The sequence below is a fragment of the Phascolarctos cinereus genome, unplaced genomic scaffold, assembly GCF_003287225.1.
Source record: "Phascolarctos cinereus isolate Bilbo 61053 unplaced genomic scaffold, phaCin_HiC Scaffold_3;HRSCAF=262, whole genome shotgun sequence".
Taxonomy (NCBI): Eukaryota; Metazoa; Chordata; class Mammalia; order Diprotodontia; family Phascolarctidae; genus Phascolarctos; species Phascolarctos cinereus.
In genome coordinates, this window is record NW_027555736.1 from 228,746,653 (window position 1) to 228,774,479 (window position 27,827).

General features: G+C 38.5%; 2 protein-coding genes and 1 long non-coding RNA gene across 10 annotated transcripts in view; 1 reads left to right on the forward strand and 2 right to left on the reverse strand.

Moving 5' to 3' along the window:
* ZNF410 (zinc finger protein 410) overlaps positions 1-11,302 on the reverse strand; it is a 33,211-nt gene extending 21,909 nt beyond the window's left edge. Inside the window, exons 1-3 of one of the 3 annotated variants that reach the window (XM_020986309.2) lie at positions 11,196-11,302; positions 3,550-3,731; positions 428-563 (exon numbers count right to left, since the gene is read on the reverse strand). In XM_020986309.2, coding sequence (XP_020841968.1) covers positions 428-563; positions 3,550-3,582 — 169 coding nt within the window. In that variant the 5' untranslated portion in view covers positions 3,583-3,731; positions 11,196-11,302. Of the gene's footprint in view, positions 1-427; positions 564-3,549; positions 3,732-8,548; positions 10,864-11,195 lie in introns of those variants that run through there. The other 2 variants (XM_020986310.2, XM_020986311.2) reach the window with 2 other exon arrangements.
* Positions 11,303-11,311: 9 nt separating this feature from the next.
* On the forward strand, positions 11,312-14,832 carry LOC144456354 (uncharacterized). Its single transcript, XR_013485448.1, has 2 exons — positions 11,312-11,572; positions 14,338-14,832. It is a non-coding gene; the product is annotated as an uncharacterized LOC144456354 (long non-coding RNA).
* A 4,610-nt stretch (positions 14,833-19,442) lies between these two features.
* Positions 19,443-27,827, reverse strand: part of LOC110208346 (prostaglandin reductase 2-like) — a 51,813-nt gene continuing 43,428 nt past the window's right edge. For all 6 annotated transcript variants that reach the window (XM_078151479.1, XM_020986321.2, XM_020986323.2 and 3 more), the window contains 2 exons: positions 21,315-21,354; positions 19,443-20,138 (listed from right to left, as the gene is read on the reverse strand). In XM_078151479.1, the coding sequence (XP_078007605.1) occupies positions 20,074-20,138; positions 21,315-21,354 (105 nt within the window). In that variant the 3' untranslated portion in view covers positions 19,443-20,073. The remainder of the gene's footprint in view (positions 20,139-21,314; positions 21,355-27,827) is intronic.

Below are 27,827 nucleotides of genomic sequence, written 5' to 3' on the forward strand. Positions count from 1 at the left end.
GGAGAGCTCCCAAGCAGATTCTGCACCACACGGCACTATCTAATGCTACAGATTTCTTCTTCTTCATGGGCAAAAAGAATAAGATATGCTTCTGTACTGTTGGGTAAGACTACACCAAAAAGACCATGATCAAAGTGTTAGGTGCCAAGGCAACACGAGTTCTAAATATCCAGTCCAGACATAAAAGGTCCCAAATTACTTCATCTTTCTTCATTTTTCCATATCCATCCATCATTTACCACAGAGACAGGCTTTCTCACTATACCCATTCAGTTCATGAGCACTCTGGAACAGTTTAAGCCCATCCAATGTCTAGCCCTCAGCACACCACTAGGCATATATAGTAAGTGCTTAAAACATGCTTATAGATTGGCTGATTCAGTCATCCTATTGCCGTTTTGTTCATCCATTCTGACTGTAAATTTACCTGGTAATACGAGCCGGCTGCATTCTGAGGTCTCAGTAACAGGTAGCAGGGACAGACAAGTGATATCTTTAGGTTCAGATTCCACCAGACCCTGTCCCAATGGTATGGATGTGTTCTGAACAAACTGGACCAGCAGCTAGAAGGGGAATAAGAGAGAGATGGCATTTAAATGAAGGGGTGCTGCGAATGGACACCTGTTAGGGAACAACTTATGTATAAACAAGATAGAGTACATTGTGAGGTATAAATTCAATTACACTAAATTTAAAAAGTTTTGTACAAATAAAACCAATGTAGCAAAGATTAGAAGAAAGCAGAAAATCAGGAAAAAATTTTCATAGTATCTCAGATAAAGATCTCATTTCTCAAATACATAAAGAACTTTGTCAAATTTATAAGAATATGAGTCAGATTAATAAATGGTCAAAGGATATGAATAGGCAGTTTTTCAATGAAGACATCTGGAAGAATAAAAGGTCAAGAATTCCAAAGAAACTAATAAAAATTATAATCAAAACTATATAGTCATGTTAAAAAATGTTTTAAATCATTATTAGAGAAATGCAAATTAAAACAACTTTAAGACATCTTACACCTATCAAATTGGCTAAAATGACAGATGCTCTTCCACTGGAGAATGGCTAAACAAGTTGTGGCACATAATTGTAATGAAATACTGCTCTGCTATAAAAAATGATGAGCTGGCTGATTTTAGAAAAACATGGAAAGACACAAAATAATGAAAAGTGAAATGAGCAGTATCAAGAGAACAATGTACACAGTAACAGAAATAGTGTCCTAAGAACTTGAATGATTAATTCATCTTGAATATCACAAACACTCAAACCAACTACAAAGGACTGATGAAGGAAGATGCTATGCAGTATAGAAAAAGAACTGATTAAAAGAAGTATGTATAGCATGGTTCTGTGTTTGTGTGTGTGTATGCATGCATGCGTGCACACAGGTAATTGTAGCATTCTCTAGGGTCGGGTAGAAAGATAGAAAGAAAAAGTATACAGCAGAGAAAAGAAAACTTAGAAGGAACCACAGAAAATTTTACCAAAAAAAAAAAAAGTACAATGAGCTGCCCCAGGAGGTAATGGTTTCCCCCTTACTTGAAGTCAGCAAGGAAGAGCTGGTATGTTGTAGAAAAGATTCTTACTGGGGTACAATCAACATGGCAGAGTAAAAGCAGGGACTTGCCTAAGCCCTCCCATAAACTCCCCCAAATTATAGTGGAAGGGAGGAGGGGGGAAGTGAGGCGAAGCGAGTGAACCTTACTCTCGTCAGAATCGGCTCAAAGAGGAAATAACAAACACACTCAATTGGGTATAAAAATCCATCTACCCTACAGGAAAGGAGGGGAAGGGGATAAGAGAAGGGGTATGTGTGATAGAAGGGAGGGCAGATTAGGGGAGGGGATAGTCAGAAATGAAACACTTTTTTTTTGGCTAGGCAATGGGGTTAAGTGACTTGCCCAGGGTCACACAGCTAGTGTTATATGTCTGAGGCTGGATTTGAACTCAGCTCCTCCTGAATCCAGGGCCAGTGCTCTATCCACTGCGCCACCTAGCTGCCCCTGAAATAAAACACTTTTGAGGAGGGGCAGGGTGAAAGGAGAGCGAGAATAAGAATAAATGGGGGTGAGGGAATAGGATAGAGGAAGTACAATGAGCAATAGTAACTGTAAAAAAAAATTTGAAGAAAATTTTTCTGATAAAGGCCTCATTTCTCAAACACATAGAGAACTGAATCAAATTTATAAGAATAAGAGCCATTCCCCAATTGATAAATGATCAAAAGATATAATCACTTTTCAGATGAAGTAATCAAAACCATCTATAGCCATATGAAAAAATATTCTAACTCACTACCGAATGAAAAAATGCAAATTGAAACAATTCTGAGGTACTACCTGACACCTATTAGATTGTCTAATAGGACAGAAAAGGTAAATGACAAATGTTGAAGGGGATGTGGGAAAACTAGAGGTATTAATGCACTGTTGGTGGAGTTGTGAACTGATTCGCACATTCTGTGGAGCAATTTAGAACTATGCCCAAAGGTCCATAAAACCAATGCATACCCTTTGACCTAGCAATACATTCCCTACAAGGTCTGTATCTCAAAAGAGATTAAAAAAAAAAAAGGAAAAGGATCTATATGTACAAAAATATTTATAGCAGCTCTTTTCTAGGAGTAAAGAATTAGACATTGAGGGGATGCTCATCAATTGGGGAATGGCTGAACTAATGGTGATCTGTGATTATGATGGAATACTATTGTACTACAAGAAATGATGAGCAGGACGCTCTCAGAAAAACCTGGGAAGATGTGTACAGGCTGATATAAAGTGAAATGTACTGTATACAAAATAAGAACAGTATTATAAAACGATCAGCTATGAAGGACTTACAATGAAAAATGCTATCCATCCGCAGAGAAAGAACTGATGGTGTCTGAATACAGATTGAAGCAGACTTTTATTTTTCTTCAGTTTGTTTTTGTCTGTTTTCTTTTACAACACAACTATTATGTATATGTTTTGCATGCCTACACATGTATAACCTACATCGAATTGCTTGCCATCTCAGTGGGTGGGTGGGGGGGTGATCTGAAATTCAGCTTTAAAAACAAATGTAAAAATTGTTTTTACACGTAACTGGGGAAAAATAAAATACTAAATTAAAAAACAAAAAAAAGGAAAGGAAAGTATTCTTATGAAGTATGGGTTGGAAGGAATGGTAGCCTCTCCCAAATCTGAGATTCCATGATTCCTAAATAGGAATAGCAACAATAGGTCTATGCCCATCAACAAAAAACAAACAAAAATGGCACATTTCTGTAGCATCTGAAATATTTTTGGAATACATAAAAAAAGGATATGGTATGTTCCTGGCAACATGATTACTTCTCAACAATGTAAATTTTTTCACTGTAAATTACCTACAATAATTTCCAGTCTATACAAATATAAACATACTTTGAGAAGGAGATAGGACAGAAAACTATTTCAGAATTCCTAAAGAAATTTTCTTCGAACAAAAAAACAATAAACTGAGGATTAATTGTAGGCCATGGCTCATGGAAGGAAGATAAACCCAACTGATTATGCTCACCTCTGGTTTGGACTCTAACTCATCCGATAACATTGATTCAGCTTCCAAATACTGTAATCACTAAAGGGAGTTACAAAGCTCAACTCAAAGTCAAAGACTACTTCCTGTTATTCTCATATTTCCCGACAGAGTATACTGATCTTCTCGTAGCTAAGTTGTTCCGGGCAGTTAATCAATTTAACCTAAAATAGAAAAGAAAAACATAATCAGCTCAGAATTCCTGGAAAATAACAAAAACTCAAAATCACAAGCTCTGAACCAAATCAACAATGCAAACAAGCTTTTGAAAAAATCATCCCCCGTCATGATGATGAGGGCATATCAGTGAACACTGATCACCTGAATGAGTACACTACCAGTGTTATGTGTGGTATCCCCAATTCATATTTTAATTCTTATTTTCTTAAGAGGCTAAATTCTTTCAGAGACTGGGCTTGTGAATCTATACTGGTCTGAAGGGCTATTACTAGCAGGATGAAAAAAAAATTAGCCAAACAGCAAAATATTCAGTGTACATATATCCAAGAACTACACAAAAAACACTTGGTTGACTGAAATCCTTATTTTTCACCCTGCAGAAATAACAATTTACAAAATGTGTATGAAAACACTTTTAATTTTTTCTCACAAAATTAACCACAATTCCCTGAGTTTGCCTTTCACAACACTCTCATTCTTTCACATTCTTCCCCCATCTCTATCTACCCTCGCGTGCAATTATCCTGTAACAAAAATTTATCCATAGAAGTAAAAATCCAGCTTGGCAACATACCTTTCAGTTGCTTCTTCTATCTTACCTTGACCTCTTTCTCCTTGTACTTAACTTCCTACCCTGTGTTTTACCTGGCATTCTGCCTAGTCGCTTTTTTCATTAGCTACTGTTAAAATAAAGTCTGCTCCTAAAACCACTAAGTGGTTCTACCAGTACAACTGGACATGTTCCTACTTGGCAGCAATAGGGAGTTATGCTTTTCTAGAGTTAATCTCGAGTTTCCAGGTTTTTAAGCAGCCCTGCATGCCTACTTCCTATTATCAGCCCTTCTTAAAAAAAAAAATCAAGGAAATAAATCCCAAACCTAAAAAAAATCAGGAAATGGGCTAAAAGATACTTAATAAGCCCTTCCTACCCTTTCTATTCATTAGATTTTAATGGAAACTGATTTTTTGGCTTCTAGGACACACTTCTACTCTCTTTATCTAGTGAAAACTGGAACACTGGGAAAGAACAGCCAGTCATATTGTATCCTAAAAGTTAATAAATTTAGCTCTTTTAATAATATAAAGAACAATCAGCATCTATAAACCAGGCCCATTGGGTAGTGAATTTTTAAATTACTGTCAATGTTATTCAATGAAACTGGGATAAACTTTTTTTAAAAAGGATTTACATTTAAATTAACAAGATATAAATATTTCTAACTTGCCAGTTATTCCCTTTAAGTTCCCAACAGCTTTCTTTTTCTATATTCTTTTTTACTCTTCCATTTGTATGGTCACAATGTGTATTCTGTTCTGGTACTATTTTTTTGCCTTTGCATGATTTCACAAGGGTCTTCCTAACTTTATATTCTCCATACTTACCCATCTTAGTTGCATTATAGCTTCCTATTATGATAATGTACAATACAGTTAATCAATCCCTTAATTTTAGAAGCACAAGTCTATATTCACCAGCTTTTTGCACCTCTTCCATGAACCCTTTACTCATTTTCAATGTGTAAATTGTGTCAAGTATTTTATCCAATTCTATGAAGAAATCATTGCCATGTTGCTTGATACTACCTTAAATACTCAAATTAATGTTGGGAATATCATCATTTTTACTTAATTAATTTTGCCCAGCCAAAATGTCCCCTTAATTATTTTTCTTCATTTATTTCTGTCATTTCAGTTTTACAACTTATATGTGTTCAAAGTCACATACATTACAGGACGTCCCAAAAGTCTCCGTTTCTGTGTTCATTGGTGGGTCAAATTAATGAAGTAAAAACAAATCGGATTTTTCAAATTAACAATAATAATAACTGTTATTATTATCTTTGTTATTATTAATTGGAGTTTTAAGATTAATAAGGCTTAAAAGGCACTGATTTTTGAGACAGTGTGTGTATGTGTAACTTAATTCCCAAATATTTAATGGTTATTATAAGTGAGATTTTAAAAATTCTTAACCTTTACTGAAAGCATTTTTTCATGGTCAAACAGGAAAAGCAGGCACGTATGGGTGTAATCTGCATTATTGCAAAGAAAGAATATCCACAAAAACAGAGACCACAGATACAACATAACAGTATATCTCTTAAAGCTTACAACTTTATTGAATGCATTTTCAATTAATTTTTGGTTGACACAGTGGGGTTTTCTATCATATCATCTGCAAATAATGATATCCTGATCCCTTTAATTTTGTTTATCATTATATTTCTTTTTCCTGTCTTATTCCAGCTGCTAGCATTTGACATTGTGCAATAAAGAAGAATTGTTTTATACCTTTCCAGATCCCAAAGTTGTCAGTGTTCTTTCCTTATTCAAATTATCTTGCATTTTACTTATCCTTAAACACACTCAGTAACACCTAAGTCCCTCAAGGTTACAGATTGTTTCATTTTTATTTTTATATCTCTGCTACATAATAGGTGCTTAATAAATGTTTAACTGAATCTCAAAGAATAAAAACCGCAGAAACAGAAACCCTTGGATTACTCAATCCTAACCTCCCAACGTCTTTTAAGTCAACCTAATTTAGTTTTCCCTACATCTATGAATACTTTTTAGAAAAATTAAGGCCTACACCTGCTGATCAGATAACTGAAGGCCATATGGCAGCCCTTTCACTATGACATCTACTCCTCCAAAAACATCTGCTGAGCCAGGCACAACCAAATGCAGTTGCCCTTGGTCAGCAGGATTCCAACCCTTTCTGTCTGATACAATGAATAACACCACAATGAATATTTTTAATCCATTGTTGGAGTTAGGAAATAACAAAATATTCACCTATTAATGAATCTAAACTAGCCATAAGTCAATCTTATATACAATATGATTCATAATAAGGAGATTTTGATCATATACCATTCTCTGTCCTTTTTCACTTTCTATCCCTAAAACATTGCTGTTTTTCTCCTACTGCTTAGTTCATCAAGAGCAGCTATTAATAGCTTGCTGACATGGTAGTAACTTGTAAACTTCTTTCCTACCAATTAAGGCAATTCCAATATCTGTCCTATTTTCTACCTTTACACCCACTCAAAAAAGACCGTGATAACTATAAGACAATAGAAACATGGTCAAGGGCCAAGGGCCAATAATTATACCAATACTGCTAGGGATATAAGACCAAAGCACCAGCTGAAAGTGCCAATAGCTATGCATATTCTTAAATTTTGGTTTGGTTTCACTCATATAAAGAAAAAAAAAAGATTTGGTCCATTATCTATAGAGCAACACTTTTTTAAAAAGCAGTAATCACACCACATCCCTATTTTGTTACTGTTATTCAATCAAATTTAGATACTAAAACAAAATCTCAGATTCTACAAAGCTTTGCAATGAAAGCACTCGGAACAAAAACCTTGAACTTTAATAGCCTCAAACACAACAGTCCTGACAATAATAGTTGCAAAGCAAATACACGAAACTAGCAGTTTTTCTCATTAGTAACATCTAAAGAACTCTTTTCTGTTCTCTCAACTAAAGGCCAGTAATTAAAGTTTGATAACTTGCATCCTTTTCCTATAATATAATTCTATTCATGTTCATTTTAATTAATATTATCACGTAACAGTAAATTGAAAAAAGGAGTAGTACTTTGCCAAAAAGTCTATGTTCTCTTAACCAGAATCTTGACTGCCACTAATTCATGTGACCTGAACAAATTACTTTTTCTATGTGGACCTCAGTAACCTTCAGGAAAATGGTAATATGTATCAACCTTTGAAGTTATACTAATAAAAAATAAAGTATAAAATACTGCAGAATCCAATTAGTTGATAAAAATGAAATTAGAACCAGGTCAAATAAAGTAAGCACACTTCTTATTTAAAATGATCCAAATAATCAAGGTTACAACTGAGTCCCAGAGGCAGGGCTGTGCCATGCAAAGCACTACATCTGGATTAAGATTCTACTACCTATTAGCTATGTGACCTTTATAACTATATCCCCATCTATAGAACTGGGATAATACCTGACTAACCTTTACTATTATTCCCTCAAGCTACTGTCCCTTTCACACTCAAACTTCCAGAAAATAACAGTTTATACTTATTGCCTCTACTTCCTCTACTCTCACTCATTTCTCAATCCCTCGCAAAATAATTTTGCCTCCGGCCTCATTACTCAACTGGAACTCCAACTGCTAACTCTCTCCAGCGTTACCAATCATCTAACTGACATACTCAAAGGCTTTTTCCCTCGGTAATCATCCCTGCTTGACATCTCCATTCCATTTTGACATCATTCACGAGTCTCCCTGCATTTCTGTGAAAACATTTCGTTTCTCTTCCTATCTGCCCAATGGATCTTTCTAGGGTCCTGTCTGCAGGATCATGTCCAACTATCTTTATGTGGATGCATCTGTGTGCTGTCCTGGGCCTTCTTCCTTTCTATCTTTACACTCTGCGATCCCAACGGCTTCCAAAGATTCAAATATTTTTCCCTATGCCAATGACTCCCAAATCTATAGAAGCAGCCTTCATGTCTCTCCTTTCTCCAGCTGTAAACATCAGATGTCAACAGACATCACAAATTCAACATGTCCAAAACAGAATCTTTCCCTTTAAACCCACCTCTCTTAAGTTCTTTGTTTCTGTTGACAGCACATTCTTCCATCACCCAGGTTCACAAAATACGAGTCATTCTTAGCTTCCCAGCTCGACTCACACACATCCCTCCCCCATATCCAATCGGTTGCTAGGTCTTGTTGATTTCACCCTCTAATATTCTTTTTACCTCTTGCTCTTGTTTCCCCTCATCCCGTCCCTTACATCACACTCACCTTGGTCTCAGCTGTGATCGTTACATTTGTCCATGATTTTGGCTTCTTAATTGACGTCCTCCCATCTAATCTCGTTCTTCTACTTTCCCAATAGCTGCCAAGCTGATATTCCTAAAGCACAGGCCTAACGTAAAAAGCAAGTCATTCACTCCCCTGGCTCACAAGGCTTCGGTGGCTCTCCACTGACATTTCTATTTTCTGTATGTCTTGTATTTGCTCCACTTTTTCCACTAAAGCTCTTGACTACCCGGATCCTCACAGTCTGTCTCAGCCAAACATGCCTACTTGCTCATCCCGATATACTACACAGACACTCCTGTCCCTAGGCCTGGGATACTGTTCCTCCTCCCTACCTCTTGGGTCCCACTGCTCCCTTCAAAACTCAGTTCAAGTGCCACTTCCCTTAAGAAATCTCTCCTAGGGGCAGCTAGGTGGCGCAGTGGATAGAGCACCGGCCCTGAAGTCAGGAGGACCTGAGTTCAAATCTGGCCTCAGACCCAACACTTGACACTTACTAGCTGGGTGACCCTGGGCAAGTCACTTAACCCCAATTCCCTTAAAAAAAATTTTTAAACAAAGAAATCTCTCTTAATTACCCCAGTTATTAGCGTTCCCCCAATCACTGTATTTATATATGTATTTGGTATATACATTGTATTTACTTGTGTGTGAAAATGTTGTACCTCACCAAGAGAATACAACTTTTCTGAAGACAAGAAATACCTCAGTTTTGGATCCACAATGCCTACCTAGCCCACAGTAGGCATTAAAACAATACGTCAACAACGGTCCTCAACAGAAAGAATAAATTTTAAATATTTGCTTCATAGTCGCATATTAAAATACAGGAATATGTTTGTTAAAATCAATAACATAAAACAAAATCTGAATAACGATATACTAGTAGCTTGCCCCCTGATTTAACAGGTCCCTTGGACTGTTGTCTAACCATTACCCAGTCCTTTCAGCCCTCTCTATATACCGCTGGGACACAAAAACTGATATCAACAGTATTTTAACACACTAACACACAAATCCTACTGAGAGTAGTGCATTTTGCAGACAAAACATTTTCAAAAGCAAGAAACATGATACATATAGCAAATGGATCATTTCCAAATCTTTGTATGAAGTAGTACTTTATTTTTTTTTTTAATTTTTAGGCAATTGGGGTTAAGTAACTTGCCCAGGGTCACACAGGGAGTAGAACTTTGAAACATCAACAAATTCTACTGATAATTATGGAGTACTTGATACTACCATGTCAGAATCACTGGATTTCAGAGTTGCAAAGGCCCTGATAAAGTCCAATCTATCCTGTTTAGTCCAACAAATTTAGAATAACTCAATTTGGGAGGTGGATCAATCATCATCTTTTACAGAAAAGAAAATTTAAGACACAAAATGATTAAGCACCTGCTTACCAAATGTCATCTAGCCATTTCGAGGCAAGCTAGAACTAAAATTTAGCTCTCCTGAATCAGGGAACATCGACCTTCCTTTACACTACAGAACAGTACTGGAGTGGTCTCTTTCAATCACAAAACAAATGCCCCTATTTGAAAACTAAAGAAATTACCTCTTCTTCTCTGTATTTATGACACAGGTAAACACAACACAGATATTTACAGAACCATAACTTCGGAGCAGAAAGGGATCTTCAAGGTCATCGGCCTCTCATTTTACAGTTGAGGAAACAGACCCAGAAAGATCAAATGACCAGCCCACCCAGCTGGAGCTGGAGTCCTAATCCAATGCCGTGGCCATTGCACCGAGGGGATTACTCATTCGAATTCTGAGAAACCACCTCTATCAAAACTAAGGGCCAAACTACTCAACTTCACGCATTCTCAATTTAAAACCGTCCAAGATTAGCTTCCAGCCCTGGAAGAAGGAATCGAGAAAATGAGCTCAAATTTTGAGGGTCTTGGAATCGAAGAGAACTTTGTTTCAAAAACAAAAATTAACAGCGCTCTCGTATTTTTCTCTTGTTGGAGGCGGAACAAAACTCACTAAGAGATTGTGGAGTTCGAATACATTACACGAATGGGGGCGAGCAGTCACAAGGCAGGAAGGAGGGGGAACCCTTCGGCCACCCTTGCCCCCTCTTTCCCGTCCCCGAATGACTGCCGTGGGCAGCCGGCCGGCCGGCGTCCGACACCGTCTCCCCTCGGTGCGCCCCCAGCGAGGGCGGGGAGGCCGAGGGCAGCCTGGCATGACACGTCCAGAGCGGACACGGCCTCTGCCAGGCGGGGACGGCCACCCGCCTCCATGTTTTCCAGGGCCCTCGGACAAGGAGCTCGGCCCGCGGAGGGGGAGGCCGGCTGCGCCCGGGGGTGATCAGCCAGCGTCGCCCCACAGACCCCGCCGGAGACCTCGCACAGCTCGGGGCCCACTGGCGCTCCCGGGCCCTCCGGTGGAAGAGGCCCGAGGCCTAAGACCGCGGCCCGAGCGCCTCAGACAAGGGCCCCCCCAGAGCGCGGCTGACACGCGGGAAAGGAGGCTCCGGGGGCAGCTTCCCTCTCCCCTCCGACTTTCCTCTCAGAAACCCGGCGCTGCGCCGCCCGCCTCCGCTCGGACCGGGCCCCTCCGCGCGGCAGTCACCAGGCGCCGACCCGGACCGGACGCAGACAAGCTTCGCTCTCACCTCCTCCTCCTGGGCGGCCAGCAGTCCCCGCTCCCTGACTCTGTCCAGAAGCCGGGCTTCCGGCTCCCGCCGGAAGCTGTTCGAGCGCGGGACAGGAAGTTTTGGCCTCCCCCCCCTCCTCGCCCCCCCAAGCGGACAACATCACGCCACGCAGGGGAGAGGACCAGGAGCAGGCCTTAACAGGCGTCCTTCAAAGAGGCTGTTCATTGGTTTGAGGAGCCGGAGGGGGCGGGCTCTAACCCCGCACATCCAATCAGTTGCCCCGTCTTATCTTTTCTACCCATTCAGCACCTCTCTACTCAAAACACAGCGTCCTGGAGTCTTGAGCAAACTGAGGCTGCCAGAGGCTAAGTGACTGGCTGAGCATCACGCAGCCAGTAAGTATCTGAGGCACAATTCAAATTTAAGTCTTATTATACCAAGAACAGTGTTCTTATCCCCTGGGCCGCACAGCATCACTGACTATCTGCTGAGTACTGGAGATAGAAAACGCAAAGCAAGACGGTCCCCCTCCTCCAGGAACACCACAGAACATAAGGTTTCAGCTGCAAGTCAACTGTGTTAAACTTATTCAGCAGCAATAATGACTGACAGTTACAAAGTGACATTTACAAAGTACCATCTTTTTCTATAGCTTTTTGACGTTGTTGTTCTTTCCATAAGAAATCAGTAAAATGGGAAGGTCAGATAGTTTCATACACATTTGACACATGAGGAAATAGACTGAGAGATTAAATGGCATGTCCATGATTGCACAGATACTAGTTATTTAAAGCAGAAATGAACCTTAGATCTCATTTCCACATACAGTTCAGAACTTTGTCAATATGGTTTCCTACAAATCACAATGTGTTAGAGTTAGAAAGGCTATCAAAGCTCATCCAAATGAACACCTTCATTTTACAGATGAGAAGACAGGCACTGAAAGATTGAAGTGAATTGCCCAAAGTCACACATGTCTTAAGTCACTGAAACTAAAACCTGATTGGAGATCTGTGGAGAAGCTAATTGCTTTTCCTTCTACACTTTTCTGAGAGCACTAATGATTTTTTTTATTTCCATAAAATAATAGTCGAACTCATAAATTCTATGGTTAGTTTATTTTAACCAGTAAAGCACTGGAATTGGAGTCAAAATAGCTAAGGTTAGGTTCTGGCTCTGCCACTTACTTGCAAACAAGTTATTTTACCATCTGGGCTTCAATTTGGACTAAATCATCTCCAGCCTTTCATCTCTCACATTGTGTTTCATTCCTAGGAAAAATTAAATTGATTTCCAGACTTCAGAGCACTAAAAACAAAATATACACAGCTTCATGAAAATACACCATCATACATATACAATATGACCACATGTGCCATTCATTTTCACACCTTTAAAAGTTCTTATAAACATAATAAAAATCAACAAAAACAGACAGGTGAGAATACACAAAGAGAACCAAAGGTTTACCCACAAATCCTTACACTTTACCAATCAGAATAAACAGAATCAAACAAAGCAATCAAAGAATACTGGAGAAGTATTTAGAAGTAGATGGACCAAGATTTGACCATAGCTTTCCACACATATTAGTTATGAGAGTGTTTCTCTTTTATCGCATTATTTACCAAGTCTTTGTTTAGTATTTCTTTTTTTTGTTTCTATGAATTCCTATACTTTTTCTTTATTGCACCATCATTTATTACTAATTGTGTTTCATTGTGGTACATAAATATAGTGTACAGAATGCCTGTTTTGTGTGTGTGTGTGTGTGTGTGTGTGTGTGTGTGTGAGAGAGAGAGAGAGAGAGAGAGAGAAGAGAGAGAGGAGAGAAGGAGAGAGAGAGGGAGACAAAGCTTCTGGGCTTTTTTTTTTTGAATAAGCTTTATTGATGCCGTTTTATTTATGCAGCCCAGGCCCAAAGCCCATTGGTAGAATTCTCCTCCCTGGTGGAGATCAAAGCGTTACCTATGTGAGAGGTGGTTAACACCACTGAGGGGTAATGGGACCTGGATCCCTAAAAGTAAAAGCCACATCTTTGAAAGCTACCCAGTCCCCTGAATTTTCCCCATGCATTTCAGGGCCCAGATCACTGCCATCTCAGCCCAAGGCATCTGGCCCACCCCAGCCCACCTGGATCACTTAATTACCTTACTTGACAGTCCTTTCACTGTCCTCTTGACCCACCCCAGACCACTTAACTCCTTTCATTGTCACACCTGGGCCACATACAAGTATCAATCTCACCCCCATCAAGCCTCAGATTCACTGGGAATCTATTCCCATCCTATTGGCATTAGAATAAACCTTGCCATTTTGACTGGAAGAAGGTTTGAGTGTGTGAATTATTTCCAGGAAGACCTCCCTTATACACTGACAGTTCAGGGTTCCCAGCAACCCGAGACCACATCATCGAGGTTCCCAGCATTCCAAACTGCATCACCACCAACCACCAATAGTTGGCTGAGTCAGGACAGAGAAAAGATTTCATTAGTCTCTTTGGGCTCTCTAGTCTCTTCCATTCTTCCAATCCAATCCAATCCAATCAAAATGTATTAAGCCCCTATAAAGCTGGGCACTAGGGGGATACTTAATAAAAAGGTAGTCCCTGCCCTCAATGAGGGCCAAATCCAAGTTCCAGCCTGATTCTATAGACAGTAGTAGAACAATTTACATATATGGAGGTGGGATAAATGTCATGTCAACTCCTCCCCATTATAGCACCATTAGGAGATTAGAGTAGCTCTCAGGTGATGGGACAAAAGACAGTGCTTTGTTGTCCTTGAATAGTTTCAGTTGTATCTGACTCTTTAAGACTATTTAGGGTTTTGTTGGCAAAGATACTAATTTGTCATTTTCTTCTCCAGCTCCTTTTACTGCTGAGGAAACTGAGGCAAACAGAATTAACTTGCCCAGGGTCACACTAGTAAGTGTTTAAGGCCTGATTTCACCTCATGAAGATGAATCTTCCTAGTTCCAAGCACAGTACTCTATCCACTTCACCTAGCTGCCCCAGAGAAAGTTCTAGCTTTATGAAAATTCACATTAAGCAAATTCAACTTTATATAGAGATTACTGAAAGAAATCTGAATTCCCCAGAAACACCAATGTTAACTTTACTACACAATAAATATGCTCTCTCTCTACTCTTGCCCCTCAGCTCAGTGCTCCAAGGCCTCTCCACCCCCAGCAAAAAAAAAAAAACCCCACGTCAAAGCAGAAGAAAGGAGGCAGAGAGACAGCCACCAGTGTGGCTGCTGCTGAGATCTCCAGTGCCAAGAGAGGAGACCTTTGCCCCTCTCTGCCCACCTGACTGAATGTCTGACCCCAAGGTGTCTGTGTTCTCCTTGGGTGCTATGTGTCTGTCCTGGGCTCCACCTGTCCCCTGGCCTCTTCTGTGTAAGAAAGGATGATGTTAGGCCTCTACAACAGAACAAGGGGATTCCAAGGAATTCCAAGATCTTGTGGACAGTCCTTCAACCAATCAGAAAGTGACACCACACATTTGATAAATAAGGAGTTACTGAAGAAAGAGCCCTGGACACCAAACTGGTTGCAACACATCGGGTTGAAGGATGGGGCCTCAACAAAGCAAAGGCTTTTCTCCACTGAGCTTGTTTAATAAGCTTATTAAATATTAACTGTTATTATTATATCTTCATAGTGAATATCCCTTCATAAAAGCTAATTGATATGAGCTGGTTAAATGGAATTGGGGTGTCTCTGTTGGCTAACAGTGAAAGGGGAACATGACTGTTATTAGAAGAGAAAGCTAAATTCTCTCAGGGTGCCTCTAGGATCCTAAGGAGATGTACCACACTGACTCTGGGATGGTGAGTCCAGACCCAGAATACATTGTCTACAATTACATCACAAGTTATTTACAGGTTTTCTAGTTACACTATGATATTTCTAGAATTTTGTTGATTTTAAACTTTTTATCATATAGTTTTTGTACTTGATAAAATTCAAATTTGGACTCTAATTTTGAGAGGATTTGAAATGCCATTTTTTAAAAATTAAAATGTCATTTGGATTATGAACTTCATAAGTACCAACAAATGCGAGCATTTTCAAACACAGATGTGAGAAATAGCTAGTTTTCATTTCCACAAAGGTAATCTAAGGGTTAGGTGGAAGTTGAACACAGGAAGCCATAAAGTAAAATCAGAAAACACTATTGGTGGGTGAATAGACTAACTGGCCAAAAACCAGTTCTGAGGTTAGGTATAGGTTACCATCAAAAAGGGTGTTCCCTAATAAAGGTGAAAGTAGATGCAGGCCTGGGTCCCCAAATTGTGGGAGTGAGAGATGTAATTAGGGGCAGAGCCTCACGTGGGGAAATTAGGCCCTTTGCATAGGCTGTAAAGGCTGTACTATCCAACAAATGGGGAAATGGGGGAGGGAAATTAGAATCCAGAATAGGGAATAAAAAGGTGTGTATCTGTTTGACACGTGTGCTCCCATTCATGGGATGCCCAGCCTTCTTCGGACATTAGTAAAGTTTTTTCCCAGTTCAAACACTGCTTCGTGGAATTTGTGGTAAGACTTTTTGCTGCTAACACAGAATAGAAAAACAGACTTGCACATAAAAACCCAACTCTCCATTGTAAGAAACTTGTTTCTTTTTAAGTATAATCCACACATCCAAAGTTGTCCAATGGTGTCTGTTTTCTCTTGAGTCTGTAAAAAATTCTTCCCTGGTGCTCCTTTTTTTCTCTGCCTAGTATTAATCCCCTCTCTCCTACAACTCTCCCTTTCCCATTAAAACCCTCCCTTGTAATTGACAAGAAGGAAAGGACAACAAATTTGCAAATTAGCCATGTAAAAACATAAGTATCTCGTGAAACTGTGATCTTGAAAGTAGCTTTTTGAACCATGAGAACGTTATACACAGTAACAGCAACGCTGTTGAATGCCTTTCTTACCAGTGCAAGGATCTAAGACATCTCCTAAAGTCTCAAGATGGAAAATGCTATCCACATCCAGAGAAGAACTGTGGAGTTTTTTTTTTAATTTATTTTATTTTTTATTTTAATTTTTTTTTCAATCTGCTTTTGAGTTGAAAATTTTTTCTCCCTTTTTCTCCCCCCCCACGCTCCCCAAGACGGCTCACAATCTGACATAGGCTTTACATTTACATACCCATTAAACATATTTTCACATTAGTGAAGTTGTAAGTAAAAATTAAAACCAATAGGAGGAACCATCAGAAAGATGAAACAAAACTCAACTGAAGGTAAAAATAAGTGAGAGCGATTCAACTTCCATAGTTCTTTCTTTAGATGTGGACAGCATTTTCCATCCCGACGCCTCTGGAGATGTCTTAGATCCTCGTAATGCTGAGAAGGGTTCAGTTTAACATTCTTAGTCATTGCATAACATGGCTTCTATTGTATACAAAGTCCTCTTGGTTCTGCTTACTTCACTCAGCATCAGACCATATAAGTCTTCCCAGGTTTTTCTGAAGTCAGCCTGTTCATCATTTCTTATAGAACAATAGTATTCCATTACATTCATGCACCGCAACTTGTTCAGCCATTTCCCAATTGATGGGCATCCCCTCAACTTCTAATACTTTACCCCAGGAAAAGAGCTGCTATGAATATTTTTGTACATTTGGGTCCTTTTCCCATTTGTTTGATCTCCTTCAGATATAGCCCTAGAAATGCTATTGCTGGATCAAAGGGTATGCACATTTTTGTAGCCCTTTGGGCATAGTTCCAAATTAAGAACTTTGGAGTTTGAATGCAGATCGAAGCATACTATTTGCTCTTTTTTAAATTCTGTTTTGTTTTGTTTCCTCTTTCTTGTGGTTCCTTCTATCGGTTCTAATTCTTCCTTACAACATGACTAATGTAAAAATATGTTTAATAGGAATGTATATGTATAGCCTTTATCAGATTGTGTGCAGTCTTGGGGAAGAAGGTGGGGAGGGAGGAGGAGAAAAATTTAAAACTCAAAAGCTTATGGAAGTGGCTGTTGATAAATCAAAATAAATTAATAAAAAACAGAAAAAGAAGAGAGCTTTCTGATTAACATAGCCCAGTGACCAAAATCATAGGATTGAATTGTCTTAAAGTTTGATTTTTTTTGTATTCAAGTACATGTAGGGGTTTATATTCAATGATCATAAGTATTTACCAATAGCCTACTGTACTGGAGGAATTGTGCTTTTAGACACTGACAAAAATAGAAATATTGGAACTGCCCAAAAGGAGCTTCCTTTTTTTATAATCATATTATGCAAATTAGTAATTCAATGTGAAAATTATCCACCTTTTTTTACATGGTGATTTGAAAGTTTAATTTTGTAGTTTTAAGAGTTATATTGGCTCAAATTCTGAAAATCTAGCCACTGTTCAGATTCCTTAAGAGTCTGGCCAATATGACGGATGTTCTAATAAACCTTGTCTTTGGCTGAAAGAAGGTTTGGGTCAAATTCTTTTGGACAGGATCCACATGTTGTGATTTTCGGGTTCCAGCATCCCCAAACCCTTAACCCTCAACATTTTAGTGGCCCGTACACGGAAACTGTCTAACCACAAGTTCTTATCCAGTCAAGACTGCAAGGTATGTAAGTCTCCCTCCTCTTCTTTCTTGTCCTGCAGTTGGGGTCACTCTCAAAGCACGAAGGAAGGCTCGCAGGTGCTTTTCAGGGGGACATTTATGAGACTGACTCGCACTCTGGCCTGATGCTCTCAGGCTTTTGGTCCACTGGTTTGGTTCAAGGCCATGGATCTCGGTACACCTTTGGCAGCATAGAGGACAAGGATGGATGCCCTATCTAGAAGCGCATGCCCTATTCCGTCAATTCTCTTGGTGCTAGGGAATTGGGAAAACTGCAGGTGCTTTTTGGTTCTGAATGGGATGACCCAGTGAAGACTTCTCAATGTAATTAAGGGAGTGAGTTCAGAAGGTAGGATAGGGTGAAGAATAGATTGCTGTAAGCTCTTCTCTTTTTAGTGCCAAATATTAGCAGTTAAAATGTGTCTAGTTGTTAAGCCCTGGCCTGCCTTCTGATCTTATCCATATGTGCCTTTTGTCCCAAGCCCAGAAAACCCTTAAATGTTCAAGTACCCTTATCTCCCTTTGACAGGATCTTATTCAGATGTCTTTCTATTCCAGCATTATCTGTTCAATCCCTGAGACCTTCCAAAACAATTGTAAACTATCTTCCTAACTACACATTTTTACCTGAGTTAATGGACAGCTGTGAGGGAGGGGAAATTGAACCTTCAGGGCTATATAAACTAACTTCTATCTCTGTGGGTTGTCTCTTCTCATCAGAGCCATTGGTGTGAGGACACCCAAATCTCAAGATTTGACATAAGAATAATAATTATACCTATAATAAATTAACTTTCTGTTTCTCCTTGGACACCTCTGTGTTTTGTTTTATTGTTAATTTGAGTGGCATCCCACACAGTTCCCTGAGGCTTACTTACTCCCTTCCCTCTACACCCCTGAAACCTCCTTGGTGGAGGTTACAGGGGAAAGGTAGAACAGCTAAAAACATCTTAGTAGATTTTGGAAGTTTTGTGATCGATCATTAAGGTGTTTCGAAACACCTCCTTACAACCCTGGTCATTCCTTTCCCTTGCCAAGAGAGTATCTGTTAGTCCCTCTCATAAGAAAAGAGAATTTCACACCTCCCCCCTCTGAATTCACCCTCTGCTAAAGGGGTCCCACTGGACATGGCCTTGGGCTCTGGGGCAACCTTTGGCTGGAAGCATCACCCAGGTTAAGCACAAACTGCTCAAGGTAGAGAAGCTAGCCTCCAAACTTGGGTAAGCACACTCTTTTAAAGTTGTAATTTTAACTGTTAGTGATGAGATGTTGATTCTCCCTGTAAAGGATTTTGGAAATGCATTGAACAAAACTGAAGTCACCTCATTGGTTTGTTTCAAGTTTGAAATTGGTGAACTTTTTGTATCAGTTATGTATGGGACAGCGACCCTAACCCAGATTAAACTCAGAGACTTCTCAAGGTGGAAAGCAAAGGTTACATTTATTACAGTCTCGAGAGATGGCTGTCTGCTCCTCTGATACACGTGTAGAGAGAGAACCCAGTAACAGAGGTCACCTTATAAAAGCAGTTCTCTGCCCACCACACAAACAAGCCTCCAGACACCACGCAAACAAGTTTCAGACATGTTTTTCTTTTTTAACGATAATATAGGCAAAATGTGGCTCCCATAATTTCTTAATGGCCCAGGTAAAGTATATTTAGTGAGATGCAATTGTTACAAAATATAATCAGGCTCAAAAGGAAAGTGTCTTTATTTATGTTCCAATCAAACCTTTACATAGTTCTTAAAGTATTTAAAGACTTGAGTTTGTTTATCTTCTTGAAGACAAAACACAACTGAACAATCTGAATAGTGTCAAGCTTAACTTTTACAGGAAGTCTTAATGATAATGTTATAAAGTAGCAAGCACTCTATTCCCACTAGATGCAAAAGTCAATGATTAGAAATGAATAAAAAAATTACCTGAGATGAGAATTGAAAAGGTTCTAGTACAAGGTAATTTCTCAATTGTTGTTTTATTCAGAATATTAAAAAATAGTACTAAAATCTTCTGTGGATTCAAAACATCTAATACAAACATCATACATAATGCTAGCTCTTGGAAGAAAATGAAAAATGGGTCATGCTGACCTTTTGTTAACACTATAATTAGTTATACAGGGGGTATATTAAGTTGGAAGAAATAATTATCATTAAAGCTATCACCAATGCTGCAAATATGAAATGAAATGAAACAAAAGAAAAGTTAGTTTAATTAATCTAATAAATCTATTGACAGACTTTAAAATCTCTCTTGCTAGAATTGCAAAGAAATCTGCTTGATGTTCTTGTTCATGTGTAATCCAATGAAAGGACAGAGATTTTTATTCAGAAATACGAACGATTTGTTTCCCAATATTGCCTCCTGTCATCACAGATTGGAAGGCAACTGAAAAAGAAAAAATAAATTATCTTGAAGAATTGGTGTCCGTTACATAATATCACCAGTTTTATAATTAATTGTTATAATAGCTCAAAATAACAAAATATATCCATATATTAAAATGGAGGTTATAATTCTGAATAAAGTCCTAAATGATTATATCAGTTTTGAAGCACACAGATTAGTCCAAATCATGGTAAGAAGCAACTTAAACATTAGTACCTGAACTGAAAATGTCCATCAGTTACTAACTATATTCATTTAGTGTAAGCTCAGGAGAGAAAATAAGTGAAAAAAGTTTTGAAATAATCTCTTACAAGGAAAATAAGACATAATGATTATAGAAGATGAGTAAATAAAACTAACATCTGTTAACTAAAAAAACTTAGGGTTTTCTGTAAATGTGGTATTCAGAAGAGTAGTTACAATGTTCACAATATGGATTTCTCCTAAGGCAAACATTCATTTTTTATGGAAAATAAAAGATTTCACAAAATAAAAAGTTTTTATGTAACATAACTCTAAAATAAAATGTTAATGCTAAGTACATGTGGACATATTCACCAAAGAAGAGCCAAAGAGAATTTTGAAAGCTATGTTTGTGGGGAGAAAAAAAATCTATTTTCTTTTTTTTTAATGTAAATATATTTATTTTTAGTTTTCACCATTTACTTCCAGAAGATTTTGAGTTCCAAAGTTTCACCCCATCTCGCCCCTCCCCCCACCCCAAGATGGCATGCATTCTGAATACCCCTTCCCCTAGCCTGCCCTCTCTTCTATCTCTCCCCCCCTTCTCTCCTCCCCTTCCCCTTCTATTCTCCTGTAGGGCAAAAAGAAATCTATTTTCATGAGAATTAATATTAAAAAATTTCCCCAATCTGTGTAATATATAAACTATGAAATGTACTCCCCATTCATTCTGTAAAAATGCACATACTGTTTGAGGAACTCAAGAAAGAGCCTCATAAAATGAGACACATTAAAAAAAGATGTTCCTCTTCAATATCATGAAGTTGAATCTTTGGTAAAGGTTGGCTAAGTTCACATTCCATTCAAATTAATGTAACATTTCCCAGAAAAAAAAAAACATGACATACAGCACAGAGAAAGAAAGGAATACCTGTAAAAGTACTGTATCAGAGCAAGAACATACACCTGAATTATTACATCTGATCATCTTACCTCCCATGTTTTCCAAGCCATTGATCACTGTCTCTCTAACCTACAAATCAAAATAAATGGAATTAATTTTCTTTCTTACTTTTCAAGGGCAAACTATTCAGCACTTTCCCCTTTTAAGAAAGATATACTTCCAATATGCAACATATGATCTGTAAAGCAGAGAAATCATATTTTTATGAATGAAATCTGTTTTTCCCCATCAACTGATATGGTTTCTTCCTTTCCCCCTCTCATACTCTACCCCTAAGTGTCTCTGCCAAATAAACAAACAGAATGGAAAACATTTTCCACCAAATCAAAGCAGCTGCAAACAAAATGTAATCTTTGTTGTTGTTCAGTCACTTTCAGTAGTGTCTGACTCTATATGACCCCATTTGGAGTTTTCTTGCAAAGATACTGAAGTGATCTACCATTTCTTTCTCCAGTTCATTTCATAGACAAGGAAGCTGAGGCAAACAAAGTTAAGTGACTTGCCCAGGATCACACACCTAGTAAGTGTCAAAAGCCAAATTTGAACTCATTAAGATGAATCTCCCTGACTCCAGGCCCAATACTCTATCCATTGTGCTACTTAGCTGCCCTATAACCTTTGTAAAGGATAACTTTTAGTAAGAATAATTATAGATTTGTTTTCTATTGTATAATTTAGAATTCTTACATTAAGTAAGAATTTTTAAAAGTAGGAGTGTGCACACATTTTGAATCAGCCATTTTTTCCCAAATGGCTAAGAAATTAACTGATTTATTATTAACAGGCTCCTTCTAACTTCTGACATCCTTTCCCTCCTATACGTTACTGAAAGTAAACTATTGGGCTAGATGTTCATTAAGAAATTTTTTCTATCTGCAATACCTTCTTTGATGTACCTGCCCCCTATAATTATACAGATAGAGACACTATGGGAGTGGAAAACTGTATACACCATCAGATTCACTGGGTCTTGAGTGGTTATATGGAACTGATTTTCTGTTTTCTCCCCCATTATTCTTTCTTACAAGGCATGGCTCACTGGGTAGGAGAGTGGTAAAGGGTATATTTAGAAATGATCTGATATTAAGACAAAATAAATTTTTTAAAAAAGAAATCCTGCCATGAAAAAAGTTTTCTTTGAAATGTTTCTGGTATTTGCTTCTTCCTCTCCATTTCCACTGCCACCTGAAGGAATGCAGTACAGCAAGGTGACAAAATATGGAGGAGAAAAAAAGAACAGAAATCCCAGCCTTTGCCTCTCTACTTCAGAAGGACCAAGTCTCAAAGTGGGTGATAGAAACATGAGGGCCAAAGTGCAGACACGAACACTTCCAGCACAGTCACCAATCCACACCGAATATCAGGGCTATCAGTACAGCAAGGTCATTACCAGAGGGGGAGTCAAGATGGTGGAGTAGAAGGAAGTACAGTGAGCTCCCCAAGAACCCTCCTCCAACTCCCCCAAAGACAGGTAGAAAATGCACCAGGCTTCACTATACATGTTTGTACTGCATTGTATTTCTTTCTTCCTCAACGGGCAGAGGGAGAAGGAAGAAAATTGGGAACTAAAAACAAATTTTTTTAAAAAACAAAAGAAAAAGAAAATGTACCAGAATGAATCCTGATTGGGAAATTGAAGGGAAGAAAAAAAGTAAAGTGAGTCATTCTTCGGGCCCAGGTCAGACAGAGATCTATAGATGGTGGGGATCTGGTGAAAAGCGCACTACCTGGAACGTTCTAGTACCGAGGGTCTAGGGGTATTCTGCTGAAACTCTACATGTATGTTGCTCAGGCCCACATCCAGGTCAGGAACATGCAGAGCTTAGACCAGGGAGGGAGTGATCAGACTTCGCCCTGGATCGTGATGATCACCCAGGGAACACTGAAAACTTGCAGGTCCCCAACCTGAGCCATCCCTGAGATTCTAGAATACCTCAGTCCTCAAGAACCCCAAGAAAGGAGGAACAGGACTGGCCCAGACTTTTCCTACAGAAGTAGACAAAGCTTAGGCCTAACATCACTTCTAAAGTCAGGAAGCAGGCTGGAAGAAGGAGCAAAGAAAGAAAGAATCCCACCCCAAAAAGCTATTATGACAACAGGGATGCTCAAGACATCAGTCTAGAAGAAAAGAATGATTCCAAAATGTCTATAAGCAGAGGTCAAAGGAAAACATAATTTGGGCACACATTCAATTAGAATTCCTGAAAAAAAAAACCCTAATCTACAGCCTTTAAAAAAACGATAACATATTTTTTTATAAATGAGAGCACTAGAGGAAAACAATTGGAAAAGAAATAAAGCAATTAAAGATAAAATTGGGAAGACAAAGGGCAGTCTTAGCAAAATAGGTATAAAATTTATTGCCCATGCAACAAATTCCCAGAAAATGAGAGTGGATCAAATAGATGCTAATAACTCCATGAATCAGTAAGAAATATTGAAACAAAGTCAAAAGACTGAAACAAAGAAGAAAATGTAAATTATCTCATAGGAAAGGGGTAGAGAGCTTGAAATGTGATATTCCAGAAGTCAAATGATATGGGCTTACAAGCAAGAATAATTTACCTGGCAAAACTAATTATAATGTTACAGGAGGAAAACTGAACTTCAAAGAAGAAGGAAAGGGAAGAAGAAGAAAACAAGGGAAGGTAGATTAAGAAAGCAATTAATACTAAGAAAAACAAATTATAAAGTTATATAAACATATTTACAGTTTTTTTGCAGGGGCAAAGAATTGGAATCTGAGGAGATGTCTATCAATTGGGAGAATTGCTGAATAAGTTATGGTATGTAAATGGCGATCTCCTACCACTGTGCTATAGGAAACAATGAAGGGGATAGTTTCAGAGAAACCTAGGCAGACTTGTATAAAGTGATATAGAGTGAAGTGAGAATAAATACCATATTTTATATAATTACATTAATATGATAAAGACTTAGAAACTATGATGAGGTAATAATGATAAACTATGATTCCACAGGACTATTGATAAAATAGGTTACCCAGCTCCTGATGGAATGTATAGGGCCTGAATACAAATATGAACTAAATTGAGAAAGATAGGTGAGAATGAAATTATAGAGGGATTGAGATGCCAGCCTGAGGAATCTGTATTTTATGTTAAAGGCAAATAAGGAATTATCAATAAATGGAGCTGAAAAATGCTAGGTAAGATCACAGCTACAAAAATATATATATATAAATAGAGAGTCAATTACAGGGTCAAAACTAAAGGGAGGAAAGTGAGGTGAGTATAGGGATAATAGACTGGAAAAATAGGAAAAGGTAGGGAAGTTCTGCTGAGGACAAAGAATAAGTTTAGGAGAAGTGAGACAAAGGAAGAGATGGAAGGACAGAGAAGGTCATCATCAGACAGAATTGCAGCATTCAAGATCAAGGAAGTAACTAGCATGATAGTGAAGTTTGTGAATTCTAAGATGTGACTATTCTTGTGGGTGGAAGGAAGAAGTGGCCGTTGAAGAAGTTGGTGAATTGGGAGTTCCAGGGACATCATCACGTATGCTCAAGTCCCTGAATATGTGGGTAAATCAGGGGTGGCAAAGACTATGAGACAGGTATTGAATTCCTTGAGAAAGAAAGGAGAATCACCTGGAAGCCAGGACATAGCTGACTAGGATTTGTATGGGGCAATGGAGATGAAGGAAGTGGACTTCAAAGGAGAATGAGTTGCTGAGTAATGGGGTAAAGGGGGACAGTATAGACATAGCAATGAGGATCAAGGAGTATGTCAACTTCTCTTTCTAGTCCATTTGGAAGGCATTCCAGAGAAGACGGCCAGGGGTGTAGTATGTATGAGAGGGAGCCAGGTTTCCATGACTGTAAGAATGTGGAAAGGATGCAAAAGGAAGGGATCTAGAGATGGGATTCACCATGAAGATGGGGCTCCAGAAAGCATAATGGAATGGAAGGACAAGAAAACAGTCTGTGGATGGAAAGAACTAAAGTAGATAGGGATGAGAGAGTAAAGACTGTTAGAAGAGGTGGGTTTTCACCTCAGTAGATGGCAACCTCAATTACAGGGACACAGGGAGCAGGAGGTGGGAATCTGTTCGCCACAAGATATGGGAAGAAGCAGTTGACTGGGTTCCATTTTTTTCTAGTCCCAATATAACTGAGAATTCTGGTGCAGAAGCAGTTTCCATAGGTTATCATTCTTCATGCTGGGAAGCTGGAAATGTAGGCAAGAGGTGGCAGTGAGCTCTATCTGAATGCTAGGGCAAGTAAATACCTAGTCTTCTGGTCTACTGTACCAGAATGAACTCAACTTTTTACCAGCTCCAGAACTTATCCAAACATAGTGGCAAATGATGTCACCAAGAAGTTATCTTACGGGTATTCAGCTCATTGTATTTGAGTCCCTGGAAGTGACACTGAGGCTTAGAACTTCTGATGGATAGGAGTTGCCTTTGGGGTAGGCCCTCCACTGAATGTCATACCTCCCTAACTAGATTGCAAGCCCTTGGGGCAAGAACTTTGTCCTTTAATTCTTTTGCATTCTCTTCAGTGTCTAGCAAGCACAGTGCTTTATTCACTGAACAAGCATGCAATACATTCTTGAAGTAACAACTGAGAATGTATGATGAGCCAGGATTAGATTTGTACCGTCTCTCACGTGGACAGATCTGTTTATGGCCTATATGTAGGGTCAGGTTAATTTTATTTTACTCTTAGTTCTCTATCAAATTAAAGCTGACATTTAAAAAAAAAAAAAAAGGAAAATTGTTGTGCTGAAGAAAAAAAAAGCCAATAATGAGTATTCAACACTTTGTGTTAACATGGAAGTATGGAAGGAAACTTGACAAAAAAAAAACAGCCATAAATAAGCTGTGAAGGAACCCAAGTACTTTGAAGTGATAAAAGACGGTATACTTCTCATATTTCATTTTCTTTGAGTTTATTATCAATAACAATAAAAACAGTAATAATAACAGGTACAGTAGATAAGTCAGCCAGAGACACAGCCTGGATTCCAGTCCTGCTGCTGACTATGTGATGCTGGGTGAGTCACTTAACCTTTTAGTCTCCTGCAGCAACAAAGACTATGAGTTGCAGAACACACAGCATTCCTTCCTGTCTCTGCACAGGTAATATCTCTCCTCAACTCTGCCTCTTAGAATCCTTCATTTCCTTCCGATCTTAGGTCAAGTGCCACCCCCTACATGACACCTTTCCCGATCCTCCAACGTGCTAATGCCTCCTCTGCCAAATTACCTTTGTGTTTCTTTTGCACACATTTGCATAATGTTCTATTTTGTATCTATTGCCTCAACAGACAGAATGTGCTTCTGGATGGCACGGACTGTTTCGTTTTTCTCTTTGTATCCCCAGTGCCTAGCACACAGTAGTAAGTTAATAAATGTTTGTGGATGGAATAAGTTAATCATCCAAGTCAACAATCTTCAACCCGTCCCCAAAGGTAACAGTCTCATGAAGAGGCAGTGTTCCAGAGAATATGGGAGAGGATGAAAGGAAGTGCACAAATAGAGGGCTTGGAAGGATCTGCCTCTTATTCAGAGATTGAGGGAAAAGAAGAAATAATGAGGGATAAGTTAAAAGAAGTTAATCCGCATTTATTGAATGCCTACTGTGTAACAGATATTGCGCTAAATGCTGGGGATACAGAAAAGCAAAAGACAGTTAGTTCCTGCTCTCAAGAAGCTCAGTCTAATGGGGGTAGACAACATAGAAGGGAAGTCCAGTGCTTCTAACCAGCAAGATAGTCTACAATTAAATAGCAATACTCTACATCAGAGTTGTTGACATCCTCTGGACCAGATTAAAATGTAATTGGGAAATACTTAACAAAAGTAAATAAAAATAAAACACATCATAGATATGTTAATTTTTGGTTTCCGAAGCGAAGATGTAGCCTGCAGAGATTAGCTTCTATTTGAGTTTGATATCACTGGTCTAAACTACTGGTTCACAAACTTTTTGGTCTCAGGGTCCCTTTGCACCCTTAAAAATTGCTGAGGACCCCAAATAGCTTTCATTCCCATGACCTGTGGTTATTAGTGTTTTCCAGTTAGAAATGAAATGGATATTTAAAAATGTTTATTCATTCTAAAATAATGATAAATCTGTTATATATTTATATGAACTTTTCATGAAAAATAACTGTTATCCCAAAAAAAAATTTACAGTAACATAGCATTGCTTTCCATATTTTTGCAAATCTCTTTAATGTGTATTTTAGCAGAAAACAGCTTGATTCTCCTATATGCTTCTACGTTCAGTTCAGTCTGTTGTGATACATTGTTTTGGTTAAAGGATATGAAGATAATTCAGCCTCAAATGGATAGATAGTTGGGAAATGGAGGAGCATTTTAATAGTTAAATAATTTTTTAGTATTCTTAGGAAAATAATATTGACGTCAAGGACCCTCTAAAAGGGTTTTGGTGGTACCTTGAGATTCATGGATCACCCTTTGAGAATCCATGAACTAGAGATTTTTATTCAAATCTTATCTCAGTACTAGAATCCCCTCAGAAACAAAGTAATATAATCTTCATATCAGTA